Source organism: Hyalella azteca, unplaced genomic scaffold (assembly GCF_000764305.2).
Source record: "Hyalella azteca isolate HAZT.00-mixed unplaced genomic scaffold, Hazt_2.0.2 contig14311, whole genome shotgun sequence".
Taxonomy (NCBI): Eukaryota; Metazoa; Arthropoda; class Malacostraca; order Amphipoda; family Hyalellidae; genus Hyalella; species Hyalella azteca.
The window spans coordinates 138158-159108 of record NW_025944201.1 but is presented as its reverse complement, the minus strand read 5'-3'; the positions used below and the strand labels follow the sequence as shown (position 1 = coordinate 159108).

Sequence of the window (20951 nt, the reverse complement as noted above, 5' to 3'; positions counted from 1 at the left end):
TTGTTTTAAGGCAACCAAACTATATTGAGACTTTCTAAAATGCTAGTCTTTTTGAACTAGTGATTTTCTTAAACGCGCTACCATTGTGAGATATGAAACGACTCTTTCATGACATAGGCTACGCTCCCTGAAAACAAATATATAAGACAAATAAAAAGAAAAGGTAAAATAAATCTAGGATAAATAAATAATTAAAGATTAAAAGATAAAATATCTAATTGAATAGATACGTTCTGCATTCATCGGGGTCTAGGTCTCAATACAATTGATTTAGGTCTGGGAAGAGTGGAGTGTGTTGAAATGACTGCCTCTTAGTTGACGAAATTCGCGTGAACAGATTAATCCAAAAAAAATTGTTTGAAATGGGTAAGTAAAAGCGATTGGTACATTCATCGTTTATTATTTGAATGCAGTGGAAATATGCAAGAATTTGTGCAACTCGAAAGTATAACCTATTTAAATAAGTGTAATAAGTGGGGGGAGAGAGCAAACTAACGAGGTATAAATATTATTCACTAGCACAGAAGTGGTACGCTACAAATGCCCTACGTAGCGACGAGACATCAAACTTCAGCGACAGCCTGCAGCTTCATTTCATTTCAGGCTTCAACTCACTGCCTGTCCAGTTTCACTCCACTGCGTGCCAAGCTTCACTTCACTGCACGCCCAGTTTCACTTCACGTCAAGCTTCACCCCACTACGCGTCCAGTTTCACCTCACTGCTTGTCAAGTTTCACCTCAATGTGCGTCGAACTTCACTACACTGCGTGTCCAGTTTCACCTCGCGTCAAGCAATCCTATGTTCCATGAATACGAATTCAAAACTTAATACAGTTAACAGGTGTATAACCTCTGGTACGTTTCAAATTCTTCACTTGCTCCATGAAATCGTCGATCACTCAACAACAGTTGGTATTGCTGAAAAATAAAGTAATGTGACGAATTTACATATTTTGGAAATTTTTTCCTCGTCATCACAGAACACAGAAAACGTCTCACTCTGCTGAAGTTAAAAACTTAGTCCACGTTTGACATGAACTGGAACTAAACTGACGATTTCAACTAAATACAAAAAATAAACCATTTTTATTTAACTAATAGGGAACGCTACGTTACTTATAAAAAAATCTGATTAAATTACTATATTGTGTGCTTACTTACATTTTTATTTAAGTTTTAGATATGGACTTGAGTTCTGGTGAGTTTCACGCAGAACTCGTAACGTGCACCTATTTCACATTTCGTAGTCATGTCCATGCGTAACCACGAAATTTTTATTTTTTTTTTTAATTTTATCATGGTCACGCATGTGTGACCATGCAATAACTTCAATGGACTCCAATTTAAAAGGACGGCCTGAGCTTATTTTCTCGTTTATATGGAGCAGTCAGCAAAACCATGACAAGTCAGTAATACTTTCAACAAAAAATATTTCTTCCTGGTATGGAACGTCGCTGGTGTACAACTAACATGTACACATAACAAAACGGAAACAAAGAAAAAATTAAAATGTTTTTAAAATTGAATGACAATGTCTACTGCAAAAAAAATATCTACTCCAAAGCTACAACATCGCTCGAAAAGTTAACGATCCATAAAAAAGCTAGTTACATAAATGCGATATAGCGATCCATAAAGTTATATTGATAAGTTGAGAATATCTTGATGCAGCGCATACATTGTTTTAATATGAAGAATACAAAGTCTCTTGTATCCGCATGTAGGTATGAATCATGGATCTCAGATCACAGTTATGCTGTCAGCTGCCAAGTTTAATCAAAACTCTTTAAAAAATAATTTAGCTGCTCTTCAATTTTAAACTTCTACTTGACCGACGAAACCGCTAAAAGAATGAAACAAAGTCACTTAGCGTATAAATTGGAGTTCATTTCAACTCCGAATTAGACATCTATAAAATATCAATTCACAATTCAACAAACTAGCAATCAAATTGTTAACTACTCGATGGTCCAAAACTCCTCAGAACTTATTAGGTAGGAAGGTTCCATGGAGTGAACCACCAAGCTGCTGGTCGATCTCGGCGCGCGCCAAAGGCTGCATGGTCTTGGCATCGAGCACGACGAGAGCGTTACGCTCGTCGGGGTGCGTGCTGACCGTGTTGAAGATCAGCACCCCGTCGTCCTCGTCGCGGGCCTCGGGGTGCGCGATGAACAACGCCTCCGTGGATATCGTGTCGGCTGACGCGTGCCACTTCCAGCACTCGCCAGTCTCCACGTCCACCTTCCCAACCTGCGGGGAAAATCCGATGAGTCGGAGGAAAATTTTTGGCTCAACTTTTGAGTACACACCTGGGAGTAGGAACTTGCGGTCTAAAAACGAAAAATAATAAAGATGAGAATATTCTTCGGTAAAAGGTAAAAGAAATATATTTTTCTTTAAGTGTACCTACGGACTTGAACTCTCAAGCATAATCTACCTATGTTTCATTGGTTTCTCAAGTTAGCTCTAAAATGATGAGAAGCTCAAAATTGAACAGAGATTCGAAAGTGAACAGACTCGAAAATGGACGATAATAAAAGGCCAAAACACTTAAAAAGTACTATCATCGACAGCATATCATTATTGTTATGCTCATCAGAGGTGGCCAACTACACTCGAGTTCAATGTTCGTGAGACTTAAAGGCACTGAACTGGAGCCGCTCACGAGGGGATCCCTCTTGCGGCTCCAGTTCAGAGGGGATCACGAGGGGATCCCTCTTGAATAAATGGCTTTTCACGTTTACTTCTTTATATGTAATACTACCTAGAGGCTAGCACAACGCTGTACCAATCAGATAATTGTTAGAACACATCTCGTAGAGTTCTAAAAAATATGTTTTGTGCGTTGTTTTAGCAACTACCATCCCTCTCAATAATGTACAACTATAATCATCGCCAGCATTTGGCTCCTTGAATTTGATCTCACGTAAACACTTACGACGCCTTCGACTTGACCCTTACCGAACCCTTTTTACCATTTACATATAATTAACAATTTGCATTAAATACTTTTAAGGTCACGAGGCACAACACTTTATTAGGAATTATCACTCACGGCGCCCTTGAAGTATCCCTGTTCCCAGCCTCCACAGCCCCACATGTAGCGGTAGGGTTTACTCCTGAAGGCAGGGTTCAAGATGGGCATGTCGATGCCATCCTGGCCGATGACCTGTGACTCCAGACTGATGAAGTCACCGAACTGATTATCGTAAGTCCTGATGGCTGATGCCGAGCATCCGGGAACTTCGACCAGCTCTTTGTTGCACTCCAGGTTCTGAAAAGCAAACAAAATTAGTTTTCCAAAATAAATTCTGCGGACATGGTTATTATATTAGAAAATTAATCGATCGATGCGTGACTCGTCCTTATTTTACATTCCATGCTTCAGGTCAAGGACTACTACACACAGGACATGCATAGCCTATGTCCAGCCTCTGCTAGCAGAGGCGATCGCCTACACTATGAAAATGCTGTTGTTTTAGTGGCATCAACATCAGCATTTTCATAGTGTAGGCGATCGCCTCTGCTAGCAGAGGCTGGACATAGGCTATGCATGTCCTGTGTGTAGTAGTCCTTGCTTCAGGTATAACTTTGTAGTTGTAGACGATTCGATCGAACTACGATTTAACTGCGATAGTTCTATAAATTCCTCTCCTCTACCTGATATAAAAAGGAGATCATTTGGATATTTTAGACAATTGTATCTCTAGTGATACACAACAAATGTCTAACAAAATCTCAAGCTAGCGATGTTGGCCTTAATGTGATTTTACCATCACATCGCAATAGATTCTTACGACTGAGAATTCACGACAGCAATCACGATCCCAGTTGTTCGCACATAATTAACGACATCAATTACGTTTTCTGTCTTTTTTTCTTGAATTTGCGATAGCAATCACGATCCCTGGTATTTGCTCATAATTAGCGACATCAATTACATTTACGAGGTTTCTTCCAATAATTCACGGCATCAATTACGTTTTCTGACTTTTTTCCTATATTTCACGACAGCAATCACGGTCCCTGTTGTTGACAATAATTAACGACATCAATTACGTTTTCTGACTTTTTTCTAATAATTCACGACAGCAATCACGAGACCTGTCGTTTGACAATAATTAACGACATCAATTACGTTTTCTGACTTTTTTTCCTATAATGCACGACCGCAAACACGTTTCCTGGTGTTTGCCCATAATTAACATCAATTACGCAGTTTTTTTAATTCACGACAGCAAACACGTTTCCAGGTCTCTGTTTTTGCGATGATTCACGATAACAATCACGATTCTTGATGTTTCCATACGATATAAAATTAACGTAATCTTACCTCCATCTCGCTTACGATAGGCAGCACAAATCTCCTCAACCTGGCGAAATCTCCGTCGCACGGGTAGCCTTGAGTCTTCATATTGTCTAGGTAGAGATTGTTGATAATGTCCGGTGATGAATAAGCGATCAAGTCAACGACGAGTTGATTCTTTATCTCGTAGCAGTTGACGTGATGGAGGACGAAGAATATTTCCTGCGTATAATATTTGGTTGACAAAACCTCGCCTGTGTGCTTGTTGAGGACGATGAAACGGATCTGTGAGACAAGGCGAAATTCATTCATTTCGTGAGATCGACTCGAGCACAAGAAAGCACAATACGGAAGAAAAATTATCATTTGGAGTGGTTAATTTCAATATAAATGGAAACAAAAAATTAATCTTACACCAGGCTTATCAATGTTATGCTATTCCAAATTCATATATGGATTCATACTGTAATTCCCAGCATTCTGAGTTCACCTTCTAGAGTCTGTTTTTCTTTTTGGAATATCATTCAATTGATTGAGCTGGTGAACGCGTTTTAGCCCAAATTATGGCGTTTTTTACAACTTTATTAAATTGGCCAAGAAAAATAATAAGAAATTCAACCCAAATCTACGTAATATCTGAAAGCAAAGAAAACGCAAAGAAATTCAATGTATCTTTCGGAGACCTACTCCATCGCTGGTTAAACACAATTTTTGTAAAAAAATCAAGCACGACTTATAATCCTAATACTTTTTTGTTTCATTGCTTTTCAATTATCGGTTTACCCGAAATTCCAGTAAACTATTCATATAAGAATTTACTTAAGTAATATCTCACTGACACGTTCTTGAGGATGCCAGTCGATACACTGGGCAAGGGAGCGTCCTTTAGCTTGACTGGTGGCGAGCTTAAGTATGCTGATGAGGTAAGGCTGCTCCACGAAGACGAGGTAGCGGTCGCTCACCGAGAAACTGTGCACGTAACTCATCGAGGCCTTCCAGCTAGACGAGATGGTTGTCAGGACACGGGCGTCACTCCACGGGTCAGAGCCTGCGGGCGGAGTAAGTATATTTTACAGCAATCGCAATGGAAGCAATCACATGATAAACGATCTAATTATGAACAGCTTATTAAATAATTTCAATTGGAATTCAAGTTGTCTTGTGATGGACTATTTTGGTCACATATGAGACCCTGGTCGCTCATAAGCAAACTTGCAAAAAATCTAAGCATACATACATACATGTACGAAGTCAAATCTGCACAAGTAGAAGCCAAATACTAGCAATAATTTTCAATTGATCCAAAACTCATAAATATTCAATTTGATCCTTCCAAACTATCATCATATAGCATTGAAACAATATATGTAACCTTGGTTCTAGCAATTTCGTTCCCAAAATCTCTCCTTCTTGTTTCGACCCTAGGTTCTTAGAATTTTTACCTTAAATTTGTATTTGTGCTAATAACGCAGGATAAATTTCAGAAGATTTATAAAAAATTAAATTTATTTCTTTCCTTAAATTTGTATTTGTGCTAATAATGCAAGATAAATAATCAGAAATTCTAAAAAATAAATTAATTCCTTTCTTAAATTTATATTTGTGCTGATAACGCAGGATAAATATAAGAAGATTTCTAAAAACACATGTTACGATGCATGTTGAGGACTCACAAGCGCCCTTCCCATCGGCAAGAGGCGGCACCCTGACCACGACGTATTTGGGGCCCGTGGAGAACGAGGTGCCGATGTTGTAGGTCGTGCCGTCGTGGTCGGTCACGGGGTGTGACGAGATGAAGTTCACTCCCGTCAACTTGTGCAAATCAATCTGAAAATTTTATAATGTTGATCGATTGTGAGCAATTTTGCCGCTTAGATATTTGCTGAGAAACATTTGGCACTATACATAAGTTCGATTTTCACTTTCAATTTTCTTTACTTTCTTAATTAGCTGGCAGATCCGTGATGATCTGACGAAGATATATATGTCGTGTTTGAATTCGAATGTTATTTTGAATGATGCCAACGAAATGGATATGAACAAAATTCGATGAAATTGTTACCGTCCAATCAATCCATATAGTGAACACTTATAAAATGTTGAAGTTGAACCCTTGGCAATCAAACATTGCAACGGAGTTCGTTAAAAACATACATAGTCAAGACTAAGTAAAATTCACAAATTGAAGATGGTCAAAAGGTTGACAAAAAAAATGTAGACAAAAAGGTTAAAGGTTGACAAAAAAACATTAAAGGTAAAAGGTTGGGATATGAATGATAAAAAATTAATTTTCTACGTTTTTTCGTAGCGACATCACGGCTGACCTTCTCCCTGGTCTCTAGAGTGGCCGGATCGATGCGTCTTAAGAAGAACGTTTCTGACGTCACGAAAACCTCGCCGTTCAGCACGAGAACGTTGCTGCTGGCGTTGTCGGTGACTGATGACATATCCTGGAAGAATAACGCAAGTTTTAGTAGCCAAGCGAGCGCGGTGAAACTTGTAGCAAATGTACACTTAGTGCAAATGCCGTACCTACCTATCTTCTAAATAACTGGCCCAAAATTGACGTGAGTCTCAACGTAAATAAGCACATTACGAAAGCTTGAAGTCGTATGAATGTAACATCTCATGCGAAGTTAAACGATGGTGATGACCCCATTTCAGAAAAATAAGAACATCGTTACAATCTATGAGTGAGTCCAATGTATACGGTTCAGGAAAAAATCATCGATACTTACAATTAATTAATTTCCCACAATGTGAATTTAGCGTCGGTTATCTGTGTAGTTTGAGCTCTGAGGACGCGGTAGTTAGCCCACGGTAGTAAGATCGGTGAAGATGCAGGAGAAAGCGCCAACGATCGTTTGATCAATAACTACTTCACTGCTTTCGTTCAACTGTTCTACCAATAGTGCGCCAACGACAGACGGTCGAAAGGATTCAGTTTTTTATCTTAATGATTCAAATAAAAAAATTGATCCAGTTTTGATTGATCACGAGAACCATATATACACGTATATTGATAAACTTTTAAATAAAAATCCTTTATCCATGGATTACCATCATGAACTCACGAAAGACTGGAGCATGCGGGAGAATATGTTCTTCGAAGGGTCGGGGTAGGACCGCGTGCCGAACTCTGTATACACCGGCCGCTTGGTCGACCGCAGCTTGCGGAACGCGTCTGACTGCAGGTAGCGCTGCCGGAACGTCACCTGAAAAAAAACATGATTTACTGGATCGGTATATTACTGTATTTTTAACCCTTTGCCTATTTGCGGTAACTCTCTTTATCAGGCCATTGGTATGAATGGCATTGGGAAAAGGTTAACGGGTCCATAGATTGAAGGTTAAGTTATCAAGAGGCATTTCTCCGTTAGATAATATGTTTATAGCTCGGGATAGGGTGGTGAGCTCACCTCTCCATTAGGATAGATAACGAACTTGACCATAATTGCCATGCCATCCTGCCAGTGGTTGAATCTGAAGTCGCCTTCCTCAAACTTGCCTGGACCCACCCTGATAAGGCTGCCCTTCAACCACTCAGGTATTTTGCCTGCAAATAGAAAAAATCTAAGTAAAATAAATTTTTTTCGATGTGAAACACAAAACTTATTTGCCGGAAAAAATTTACTAAAGGATATTTAACGAGCGTGGAGGCTTCTTGTATTAATAACGACCAACTTTATTTTATTCTTCGTCGTTATTTTATTAAGTATGATTTATGTGCATAGGAATATGCCGCCCAGTGTCTATGTTTTGATCAAATTTTTCAGCATTAATATAGCGGAATAAAATTCCTTGAAACATTAATGCGATTTTGCTTGCGTTCAACCCAAGGTAATCACGCAGCTCACTATTTTTGGAAAGCGATAATTATTGGAAGTAACAAAGTCACAATTCTTTGATTTCCTTGTACTGAAGAAGGCAGCGCGATGAACTCACTCTCAATTGTAACATGAAAATAAATTTCGAAAGGCAAACTTAAAACAATAATTGAGTGCTCTCTCGATACACAAATTATGCAACCAATTTTCTGAGGTAATATATATATTAATTTGTGAAGCCGTTCCAGGAAAATTTCTATGAAGAGATGAAAAATTTCAAATGTAAAATTTATATACAGAACAGACAGAACTTTTATATTTTTCCAATTTCGGACGCTGCTGTTTGTTGAAGTCGTCAGAATTTAGCAAGTCATTGTTTGAACATCACTGCCTATAGAAGCAGTAGCCTGAGTAAACCTGCACTGCCTCATGATAAAATGCAACCGAGCTAAATCAGGGTGCTGGCTCAATAAAATGCAACCGGGCAAAATCAGGGTGCTGGCTCAATAAAATGCAACCGGGCAAAATCAGGATGCTGGCTCAATAAAATGCAACCGAGCAAAATCTGGGTGCTGGCTCAATAAAATGCAACCGGGCAAACTCAAACGTCTGGATCAATTATTAAAACATGTAATCCTACAGAGAACTAGACTGATGTTCCATACACACTGCTTGACCACTTTGCTTGAATTTTCAAACGTGCAACCAAATAACATTCAGAATTAAAGTATTTAAAGCCTTCAAAATTAAAACCAATTGACTCAGAAACATCCCGAACATATGCTGCAAGCAACGAAAATGAACGTATTCCATGATTTTTAATTAAAAAAATTGTTTCAATTATAATTTAATGCAAAGTGCAAACGCATTCTAGAAGCTCAATTAGAGAAAAATTTTGAATATCCGATTTTTTTAATTCATACCAAACCCTCTGCCTCAAAATCCATCAAATGCTCGTAATGAAAAAAATTTAATCCAACTGTCATCCTAACAATCCTAGCAAAAAATACGAGTTAATAGACCATTTAAATGCCTACAATGGGCAGCAAAGTTTCAAACAACGTTACACTTAATATGAAACCTAGTGCGCGAGGAAACAACGAAACAGGTTTGGACAGGATCTCCTGTCTTGGAAACTGGTTTGCAGACAGGAGACCAGGAGGTGGAGTTCATATTTTTTTCACGGCAAACTCGATCAGATAGAATATTATTATGAGAACGGATAAAAAATTCGACTTGTATTGCCTGCAGTACAGAACCAACGCAGTCCACGCGAGTCAAAAGAAAGCAGAAACAATATTTGCAAAAAAAGTGAAACTAAGTTCCAATAAGAATGCGAAACCTCACTTTTCGAAAAACCAGCCAAGCAGCTAATCTTACTACACAACTTCCTGACACTGACGCATTAGCAGCATCTTTCTTTTTACTGCACTCAGACTGCAAGCCGATATAATGGATTTAGTGTAACATGACAAATTATCTTCGAACAAAAAATAACGAAATGATAATCACAGTCGATATCAGAATTCCCAGTTTACAGGACAATAGATTAATGTGAGGTAAGCTTCGTTACAATACTCATCGGGGAATGAAGCCAACGAAGATTTCAGTAATCAAAAATGACAAACAATCGCCCTCGTTGTAACTAGCTATCACTTGCAACGTAATTGGAGCGTGAGCAGAAGAATCGACTGCAACTCTGCTGAAATCGCCTGCTTGCGTCTGGGTTGCCCTTGTAAGCAGCGAGTAAACTTGAGGCATCGTTAAAAATGTGTATAAATTCTTTTTAAAGTAAGATATATTTTAGTGAGTGAGGGAATTGTTTATTTTTTATTTGGTTTTTGAAGAATGGCTCTGCACATTTTTAGTTCTTATTCAGAAGCGAATCCATGGAAGAAATTGTGTTGAAATATTATGTGCAAAATTAGGAAATTCTATCTCTAACGTCATTACGCATTGGAAAACGGGAATTGGATGATATCATGAAATTTTTTTGAAGAAATTAAAAATATAGAATTATCTTCAAATTTAACAACGGGGGTTCGTTAATGAGGTTAAGAGCGGGTCTTTCTGTCAACCGCCTTATTTCAGTAACCTAATTATTGTTATCGCTAAACAAGCGATGTTAGGGAGGATTCTTCAATGTCTTATATTAATGATGTGTTCAGAGCAGCGCCCGGACCCGATCAAATGCGGGCGCTGCCGATTTTAACCTGATCAAATGCGAGTTCATTAATCTATGCTTTATTATTATATTAGACATAAGCACTTTATGGACTGTGATGTTTCAAACTAAGCGTCCACGAATAATTCCCGAAATTCGAAGTGCAATGCTCACATATTCCAGGTCAACTAAATGCAGCAGGTGACATAAGGCACGAAACCTAATTTGATTCGATCAAACACTTAAGAATATATACAAATAAAAAATGCGTAAAATAAATGTATAATTACCTCGGTCATCATTTTATTAGCTATCGTCTTTAGAAACAAAATAATTTTTTTAACTAAGAGCTAAATAAAGGATAAAATTTTCTTTACGTTAGAGCAGTGACAATTATTACAGTACGTTTATGAGTGTTCTTGCAAATAATTATTGAGGCATGTCATGGAATTGAACCCAATTATAAATTCAATGACGTCACGGCTCATCTCATGCGCAGCAGGTCGTCGGAGGTGCGTACGTTCGCGGCCATGGAATACCCCGGCGACCTTCGAGAGCCAGGAGACAAGCCTGCGTAGGCTCCCATAGTAAAACTTGGCCCACTTGTCAATGAAAGCAAACTCCTAGTTGTTTCGAGTTATTATTTTTATACTTGTTGATGTTATTTAATGTTTTTAGCAGCAAACACATCCATAATTGCGAAACATAATCAAGTCGAACATCCATAATTTTGTGCGGTGATATTGGCACACTGGGTATAAACTCGATATGAAGCGAAACATGTCCTTTTTCAGAAGCAGGCAAATCCATTGAAATTACGATGCAAGTAAATCATCATCTACTGGTCAAGCAGTAAAAATTAGGGTTATAGTTTAAAAACTTTACAAAAGTTCTGAATATGAAAAAGTTTTCATAAAAATAAATTCTGGGTCACATAGGTGATACAAAGGTTTTTTTTTTCTTGATAAAATCTCAGAAACTGCATAAGCAAAGTTTAAAAAAATAAATAAATAAAAAAGGTACAAACAACTACTCTTTTTCTTGGATTTGAAAGAAATTTAACTCCCCTTCATCACGACCATGAAACATCTAGAAAAAAATTCCTCTATAACTCGAAGATATATTGAAATAAGACTTGTGTGGACATGAGAGGCTTAACATTATTTTGTTGCGTTTACGGATGGAACGCGAGCAACGCCTGACCCTGACAGCATGTGCGTTGCTTCAAAAGGCAGCTCAGGTAATAAACAATAACGGCATTTCCGTCTGCATCAGGCGGTCCCTGGATATTTGATAATTTGGGACGACATCACTGATGAACTTTTGAGTCCCGTTAAGGTTGGTGGAAGCGTCCTAATTGTTTTAATGGGCCACTAGCGAAGAAGACGTATGGCTAGATCAGCAGCTTATGACAAGCAGCGTTTGAGCGTAAGTATTATGAATGGAAGTGCAAGAATTTTGCAACATAATTAATTCTGTGGTACATGTTTAACAACTTCATTGAATGTTAACGTTTTTCGGTCGCATTAAACTATGTCGAAAACGTTTTAGATTATTATAATGAGGTGCTATCGCCGAATTATGTCAGTTTCGCAAAACATGCCTTGTAGATGGAATACAGTAGATGCACAGCATAAGCTTTCAAGTTAGCTACAGCTTTACCAATATAATAGATAATATCATTTATCGCATGATAATGCGTAGTAAGAAAAATGAGTCTTGAAGACAAACCATTTACCACGGAAAAATCTTCAATTCTGGCAATTTTAATCGGAGTGTATGGTTAGTAACGCATCGAAATTTTGTACTAGAATATATTAAAATTTGTATTTAACCATTTTCTCATTAGGAAAGTTACATAATTAAAAATAATTACCCTTGGCAGCAAAGAAAATAATATTCTTAAACTACCTAGCTTCAAGGTTCGCTAATCTTCCGAACGCGCATGCGCAGAAATGGGATCAGGAGATTTTCTTGCAGTCCTACAAGCAAGGAAAAGGTCAGGCGCACATTTTTTATGCTTAGAAGAAAAAATTCAAAAATATTGCACTCGTTATTTAATCAACAGAAAAAATTAATTGTAAACTAGACAATGAGTAGACAATTCATCAACTGGAATCAACGGTCAGTGAAACATTCAAATTTCATTGTAGCAAGTAAAATGGATTTAAGGTGGTGCATTACTTATAATTATTAAAGCTTTTCCAAATGAGTTTTACATAAAAAGAAAATAATTAAAAGATATCTACTCATACGAACAATAAATCGAGGCCTGACTGATTGGAATTATGTATACGGCAAATAATTTGCTCGACCATTACAGTGAATTTAAAATATGTAATTTTTAGAAACATTGAGGACTTGTAGCTTTATCCAAACAAATAAAAAGCTTGCGGAAAAACGGCGTGCAATTCAAGCTGATTGAGCAGGTTTTGTCCACAGCAACGCTTTTGAGTCCGAATTTTTTGTCGCTCAATAAATTTCGATATTTCTTGAATATTAAATTTAGAATTGTATCCTTACTTAACATATGCATTATATGGGCATGATTTCGGAAATTCGTAAATGCTGCTTTTAACAAATTAAGAAATCAAATACTTTTTTATTATCAACATATAGTTGGAAAGTTCCCGTTTATACGAAAGATTGATACTATTTGGCATCGAAGTTCTATTAATTAAACTCATTGTTCCTAAATGTGCAAACCCATCATAAGAACAAATCTCTGACAAGTGCAAGAGCGAGGCAGGCACTATAAAAACTTCCTATATACTTGAGCAGGAAAAATGTTGTTAGGCGACCGCTAATAACTATAATAATAATATTAGCCTTGAGCAGAGCGTATGACGCAGCCTTTATGAATTCCCTCTCAAGGAGATAAGTCATGCATGCTAAACAAAAATCGAAAGCGAGTTATGTAGAATGTTTATATGTGTGTACATAAAATTTTACTACACTTTTCAATATCGCGATACATCGTAAATTTTTAGTAAAGCATAGTATGAAATTTTTCGTCACAATAAAAACAGGCACGGAATCAAGTTTACTACGACTAAATGAGTGAAAAATATCTTTACCAAAAACAAAATTTTCAGTCAAAGATAGAACTGGATTTTTCATTGAACTAAGAATGGCGGTTGTTTAATGCAACTTTATACCTTAACCTTACCACCAAAATCTGGATCTCTACCTGCGACGCGTTGCAGTCGCCGCCACGACTAACTTTTATTGCACCACTTGTTCTGCATCACCACGACCACGTCGTAAAATTTTACCAGTTATAATAGTACTTTATTCTAATACTCGGCGATGGATACGGTGAATAAATTGTAAAATAGCGCATGATTAACATGAACAGGCAATTCTCATTATATGACTCATAGCGTGTAAAGATGGCAAAGCTTCTAGAAAATTTTGCTCAAACGAAGAGCCGTTAAGACAGCCTGGGGACTTCAGTGAAATCTGACGCGAAGCACAATAAAAGAACAGCTTCCATGAAAGCCGGAGAGAGAACCAACTAGTAGAACTGCAACTACTGTATATCAACACCCACCACTACTGCCTTTATCTGCAACACTAACATCATTTGCTTGCAAAACATTTTGAAGATGGAGAACGACACACGACAACAACACAAAGAACGACACAAATGACAATTGAAACTCATGTGGAAACAGCGAGTGCCTGTGTACCTAACACATCTCTTTTCGTTATCCGCGGCATTGCACACACAAATACACATACAAAACACACTCACAAAGACACGCTACCAAACACGCAAGATTGCGAACTCTGTGGAGCAGTCGTGCTTCCTTCTATAATTGATGGACAACGCTCACGTTTTAGTAAGCATACCAATTTCTGAATCATTTATGATCCAGGACCATGCTGACAAAGATGGCATATTGTATAAATATAACTTTTTCCAGCTGAAGTTTAATGTTTAATTTATGCACGACAGACACGAATGAACAACCGGAAATTTGAATAAATAATTCAATATGTAAATTTATACAAAAATGTACAAAATTAGAGTACAAGAGTACAAAATTACATTAGGAACACAAACTGTTTTAAATTTAAGGTATAGCAACTATTTCCCATAAATGGTTATCTTAGTGTTCTGAAACACCAATGTAAGTATTGTACGACAGGTGTATTGTACCACCTGTCGAAAATTTAGCTATTGGCATGCAAATTACCACGGAAATACCAAGTAAATGTACTCACCACAAAATATACCACGTAATTACCATGTAAATGTGCTCACCTTCAACCCGTACAGGAATGGGGTCAGGATGTTCGATGGCGTTGAGTGTGAACTGCTCCAGCGTGGGCGAAGACATTCTGACGACGCGCTTTGCGAAATGTTCTGTAATTTCCCAGAAATCTACCGAGTGGTAAAGAAGAAACTGTCGAAAATTCCGCAAACCAAGAAAGTTTTATCTAATCAAGTAGCGATCTTGAACGAAAATAACTTGTGTTTGCAAGCAAATCCGAATGACAATGCGTTGCCTGAAGCCTTTTCAACTCTCAGTCGAGTCGACAAGCTTCGCTGGCTCTCGTAGCTACTGGGAGGAAAGAACCTTGCGTCAGGAGCGTCGTGGACAAACTGAAGCAACGAGGCAGGCGCGTCAGGTATTACCAGGCGACCACCAGATCCGCTGCACGTCAGGAACAACAAATGAAACGCACCATCGGCTCTGCTAAACCTAACCCGACGAGCGCGTATAAAAAATTCTTTTTTATTCCTATAATTAGCGAACTTGAAAGATTGAAAAATTCATCTTTTTTCAACTTTTTCGACGGAATATTACTCATTTCCCTGCATAAGATATTATTTTGGAAATATATTTGTTACAGATGAATTTTAATTATGAGATGAAAGCCTAACTTGAGAATGAGGGGGTATGCAGGTCCGTGAGGTTTGAAGGATGACCTTTCATGGCTAGGTCGGGATTTGTTCTGTATCTCTGTTTAGTGAAATTATGTAAGAACTAATAATTGGAAGCAGACGCAACATTATTAAAAGCTTATCCACGCTGTACTGTGAATAAACTCGAGAAAAATGAATTTAAGTGAAACCACACGTAATTCCGAACGGAGTAAATACTCGATATTATTGAACTGGTGTAAATTCAACAAAAACTCATTTAAAACTGTATAACTCTGAAGCATATATGATATATATCATGTATCATTGAAATTAAAAAACAGTTAGCCCAGTTAATAATTATATAATGAACAATGTACATTGTCACCGACCCACACTCAAACAGAATTGAACTCTTCGATACTTATATCCATATTGTGCTGTACAAAACTATAATCAGAATTACTCACCTGTGATAAAAGTAGACCTTTTTGATCCTTAATCTTTAGTTCAGCAGTGTCTGTATTTGTGTAATACGTAAATCAAGCAATAACGTTAAACTTCAGAAAATTTAAATTTTTGTCCAAGACTCCTGTTGATTACTTAAACAAAATAAACCTAAATTGTCAAAGGATTCGTGTAATGGTATAGTTAACTCCAATGGCCGATGAAATTATGATAGCTTCAGCATCGTTTCTGAACGCTTCGAAACTAACAAATGTGAACTTCCGAGGCGGTGTCATCAAACGGTGGCGCGTAATTGCTGGAGGGCTTCTGTCATAAGAACTTGTCGAGGAATTTTCTCAAGTTCAACGTCAACTTCTCTTCCATGATGAAACAAGAAAAACTGAGATATAACATAAATTTTGGAAGGGTCGTAAAGAGTTAAAAATCATCTAGGATTTTTCACCTGAAAAGAAAATAATAAACAATATCAACTTCTATAGAGATGAAATAGCGCCTGGAACAAATGCTGATCATATTAAAAGGCAGACATTACAATCGCAAGGAACATAGCAATAAGGCTGAAAAGTGTTTTTTTTTTGTTGTTGTTGTTCTTGTTGTTTTTAATGCCATCTCAGATTCGACATCTAAAACCAGTAAAATTTTGCCTGCGATAAGTCGTCATCCTTTTAAATTGTTCCATGCGCATTGCGCAATCACTTCAACACAACAAATAATAGAATAATAAAAACTAAGAAATACTTGGAATTCAGGGTCTTGCAAACCAGCGAAGTCAAACCAGTTTCTCAACCAGCTTCACAGAATATGAGGGGAATGGTTTAAGCTCGAAAATAGCTGCAAGTGTTGCTGAAAATATGTTTACTAAAAACTGACCTAATGGCCACGAAAACGACTCAATCTGCAAGAATTTACAAGACACAATGTGCCGCGCGGAACCATTAAAGATCAAGTGACGTCCAAATTAAATGCCATTAAAAAATTTGATGCAGTTGCAACCGAGCAACAAGCAATGCCTAAAACTCGAGAAGCAAGTAAATCAGCCGCTCTAATTAAGTATCGCTTCGGCCGGGCCTGAAAGGAAGCCTGATCTACGCAGCTTGCAAGCTCGGTATGACTCGGCTTCGGCCAACCCTTGTCATACTCTCAGGCGACTATGAAGTCGGAAAGGCGATTCTGACCAGAAACTGACTTCAATCGGGCGGCCAAGCAAAGCAAAAATAACAAATATAGGGATCACACGTGTATCTTTAAACGACATCCTTGAACATGCCAAGTCCCTTATACGACTACTTTGCATCCCAATGCCAAGTAGTTCCCACGAAGAGCATGTGTCTTTCAATGTCCCTTGTGCTTGACCCAGTGAACAAGTGTAACGTCGCACTGTGATGGATTTCTCAGAGAGTAATTGGCATAGTGTTCTTGTATTTGTTTGATGCGCATGCGCAACAGTAAAAAAATGGTACCGCTTGACAAAACCACGTTGCACGAGTTATACAAATTTGCAATATAGATAGGACGTGTATAATACTTATTGTGTATAAAAGGGTTACAAAATCTAACACTCATTATAGGACAGCTTGATAATGTAAAATTCATGACTTGAAATGATAACATACGTTTTTTTAACAATGAGTATATAATTCTTATTCAAATATTATTGATTTTATTAGTATTCGTTAAAATGCGTACTATCTGAAATGCTGAATAGATACACGATTGCATATTGCAAGATGGAGAATTCCTGGAAATTTTTTTACGGATTTCGTTTGATACAAACTTTACGCAAAACAACATATTATAGTTATGTATAAAATATAGTTTCCTAGGTATTGCTCAATGTATTTCAAAATTAGAAATATAGGCATCGCCAGAATGTAGCTGAGAGATTATCGTACCAACTCATTACCTTTATTACCACCAGAAGTTAATTTTAAGCATAGGTGAGGCCACAGCTGAAAAATGAATTTCACATGCGTCTAATATTTGTTTTCTTAATTCATGATAGTTTTGTTCTGTGGCACAGAAATAATTCAGCCTTGAGTTGAGAATCAGCGGTGTATAATGAGTGATGCACTAGAAAACGGGCAGAAATGGTGCTTCAGTTTTCACTATCAAATCCTCGATTCGTGGCACATCTCGGTGCAGAGAAGATAGGATGCCATCACACTACTTTGCTCGCTGGTCGATGTTCTGCCAATATCCTGTTGAGAGAAGAAAAAAAGAATCGTCAGTGATAAATATCATCAGAAACATGGGAGTAATTTGAGTTTGAATGATAAAAGTTACACCACTCGTTTTCACTAATGGCGCCCTCCACTTGTAAGGAACCGCCACTTCTGAGAATGGAGATATTTATCCCGGAATAGAATTCTACTCAACGGCGTTAATTCCTTTCAAAATTAGCTAATAAAATCAGCCAGTAGTGTCTTGAATTGTACTCAAAAACGGTCGTGTTCACTAAAATATCTACTAGAATATTGCACCTGAAATTGTAAATGCTAACAAGCACTGCACAAATTTCGATGGAATTCAGAATGGTAACAAAAAGTTTTTCTCAAAATACATGTAAGATCATATACGCGTAGCTCACTAGCTCATTACAAGATTGTATGCTTAGTGATTATCTAGGGAATAAATAATGACAATTAAAATGTAATGTATGACATTGACGCGTGTGCAAATATCAACATAACATATTTACATTGTTCAAATGTTTCCTACATATATCATGAGTTTTATCTTTAACAATGATTCGGGTGATTAATCAGAGCATAAAAAATACTCCTATTCATCAAGTGATTTAAAATTATGAGTAGTAAATTCGACTGTAAATTTTGAGCAACACTTCTAGGGAATGCAGCCCTAACAAAATTTAGAGGCGTGGGCGACCCTACATTAGGGCCGCCTAGGACTCGGGAGCACGTAAATCAGCTTCTCCATGTCCGCTCCGGTTCTGAGTTGGAAAGGCAGCCTCTGACCAGCTTGATAGCTCGGTATGACCCGGCTCGGCCAAGCCTTGTAATACTTTCAAGCGATTATAAAGTTGGAAAGGAGATTCTGACGTGAAACTGATTTCGATCGGGTGGCCAAGCAAACCCAAAATAACTTTGCGCCCAGTGTAGTGACTATTCGGCCGAAGCATATGCGGTCCCCGAATTTTGTTAGGGAATACAACATAATTGATAGAAAATAATATTCCCTTTGATCACCATAAATGCTTTGAGTATGTGATCAATCTACGTCTCCCGGGATCACAAATTATGACGATAAGTGAAGGCATATATACAGTTGTCGTGAAATAAAAGTTATAAAAGTTTTCCACGAAAAATTTCGTCCATCTCATATCTTATTAGGTATTAAAATGAGCAAAATAGAGCGAATGTTCAGTGTCATAAAATTGGATTAGCCTCCTCAACTCCGCCAATCAGTTCTAAAGTTTCCACTAACTTCCAATGATTTCTATAGAAAACAATTCAATTTCTTCGTTAGAAACTTTCCAGCTCACTCTCATTATTTGCAAACCATATTTCATTTCAAACCATATATCAAAGCTTCAGAGTTGGATGCGTTTCACAGGATGGAGAAGTCGGTGACAACAAAGGATGAGCGCGATCTACAAAACAAACAAACATGCATACAAAAATATTAGAGGTCTTGGTTTGGTGGGCTGGTTGAGCAAGCGTATTGTGATGACTGTCACGTAAGTGCTAACCTGGTTGGTCGACTCGTTTCAAGGTCAATATTAGTTCCAACCGAATTTAAATGTTTACGGACGGCTGGCACAAGATCTTCGTCATTGTTTTTAACCTACAGCAAACAAGCCTCGGTATGACTCTTGATTCAATGACAAGCCGAATGGTTATATTTTATATGTGTAAATTTTATGATAACAGAAGTTAAATTTATTAAGCGTTTGACGCCAGTACGTTTTTGTTGCTAAAATATGCGGGCGCGGTTACGAGTTTTTGCCGCTCATGAGGTTGGCAACGTGACTGCGGTGTACCTGAGTGGAGTCATGCAAGCATCGCAAAACCTGATACATTAACGGATATATCCTTGAGATATTCAAAATAATGCCACAAAGTCATATCCGATGGTTGTGTACAATTGAATTTTTTGCACTTCAAACAGAAACCTTTAGATCAGAAAAAAATCTATTGTCTTATACCACTTGTTTGAACCACGTCAAGAAATTATGAACCTCTTCCTATCATTGCCACATTTTATTAGGTTAACATTAAAATAGCTTGGGACTAGGAATGCCCGACCAGCTAGCAGTACTAATATGAAAATAATGGGCATGGGGCGTGTGCAAAAATAATGGGCATATGCAATGAACGATAAAAGCGCCATTTACCAACTTGCTTGATGCTTAATAACGACAGTCTGCCTCGTTGAATCTTTCTCTTGTTATCATTTGGCGGGGAACAGCCACACAATTCAATTAAATTGGAAGCATTACGATTAATAATGAGGAGCAAATAAATTATGCGGCGCTATGGAGGATTGCAGCGCTAGTGGAGGATTGTCGCGCTAATGGAGGATTGCAGCGCTAATAGAGGATTGCAGCGCTAGTAGAGGATTGCAGCGCTAGTGGAGGATTGTCGCGCTAGTGGAGGATTGTCGCGCTAGTGGAGGATTGCAGCGCTAGTGGAGGATTGCAGCGCTAGTAGAGGATTGCAGCGCTAGTGGAGGATTGTCGCGCTAGTGCATGAGGATTGCAGCGCTAGTGGAGGATTGCAGCGCTAGTGGAAGATTGACGCGCTAGTGGAGGATTGCAGCGCTAGTGGAGGATTACAGCGCTAGTGGAGGATTGCAGCGCTAGTGGATTGCAAGGCTAGTGGAGGATTGCAGCGCTATGGATGATGGCAGCGCTGTAAAGGATTGCGCAGCGCTAGAGCGCTAGAGGAGGATTGCAAGGCTAGTGGAAGAATGCAGCGCTATGGATGATTGCAGCGCTATGGATGATGGCAGCGCTAGTAGAGGATTGCGCAGCGCTAGAGGAGGATTGCAAGGCTAGTGGAGGATTGCAGCGCTAATGGAAGATTGCTCCACTAGTTGCGAATGAATCAAAGCATATATTATGTGTCGTCATGCACTTCCTCTTAATCTCACCGCGCTAGTATGCAGAGAAGATAATTCAATATCTTAAGCCTCTTACTAAGGAGCGCAAGCCCTCCGACTTGCCTGGTTTGTTCCTAGGGTATTTATTCACTATGAAGGTTGCCCATTACTCCGCTCTTATAGAGATATCTGAGCGATATTATTGTACTTTTCTCGATATTTTCTTCCCAAAAACATATAGCTTTAACAGAT

At 38.1% G+C, this 20951-nt stretch overlaps 1 protein-coding gene across 1 annotated transcript; it reads right to left on the bottom strand.

The window, feature by feature from the left end:
* Positions 1 to 380: 380 nt before the first annotated feature.
* On the bottom strand, positions 381 to 16108 carry LOC108680500 (beta,beta-carotene 15,15'-dioxygenase). The gene is made up of 10 exons (XM_018169329.2): positions 15641 to 16108; positions 14568 to 14961; positions 7726 to 7862; positions 7381 to 7521; positions 6631 to 6756; positions 5980 to 6133; positions 5146 to 5354; positions 4334 to 4591; positions 3056 to 3274; positions 381 to 2250 (listed from the first exon to the last, which is right to left on the bottom strand). Exons 2-10 carry the CDS (start codon positions 14641 to 14643, stop codon positions 1981 to 1983), a joined length of 1590 nt encoding a protein of 529 aa, XP_018024818.1. The 5' UTR covers positions 14644 to 14961; positions 15641 to 16108; the 3' UTR covers positions 381 to 1980.
* Between the last annotated feature and the right edge of the window lie 4843 nt (positions 16109 to 20951).

Coding starts and splice junctions, on each gene's coding strand:
- LOC108680500 (XM_018169329.2), bottom strand. CDS start 14,643: ATGTCTTCGCCCACGCTGGAGCAGTTCACACTCAACGCCATCGAACAT. Junction 7,863..14,567: donor CATTCCTGTACGGGTTGAAG/GTGAGCACATTT, acceptor TTCTATTTGCAG/GCAAAATACCTGAGTGGTTG. Junction 5,355..5,979: donor TGCCGATGGGAAGGGCGCTT/GTGAGTCCTCAA, acceptor CTCCGCCCGCAG/GCTCTGACCCGTGGAGTGAC.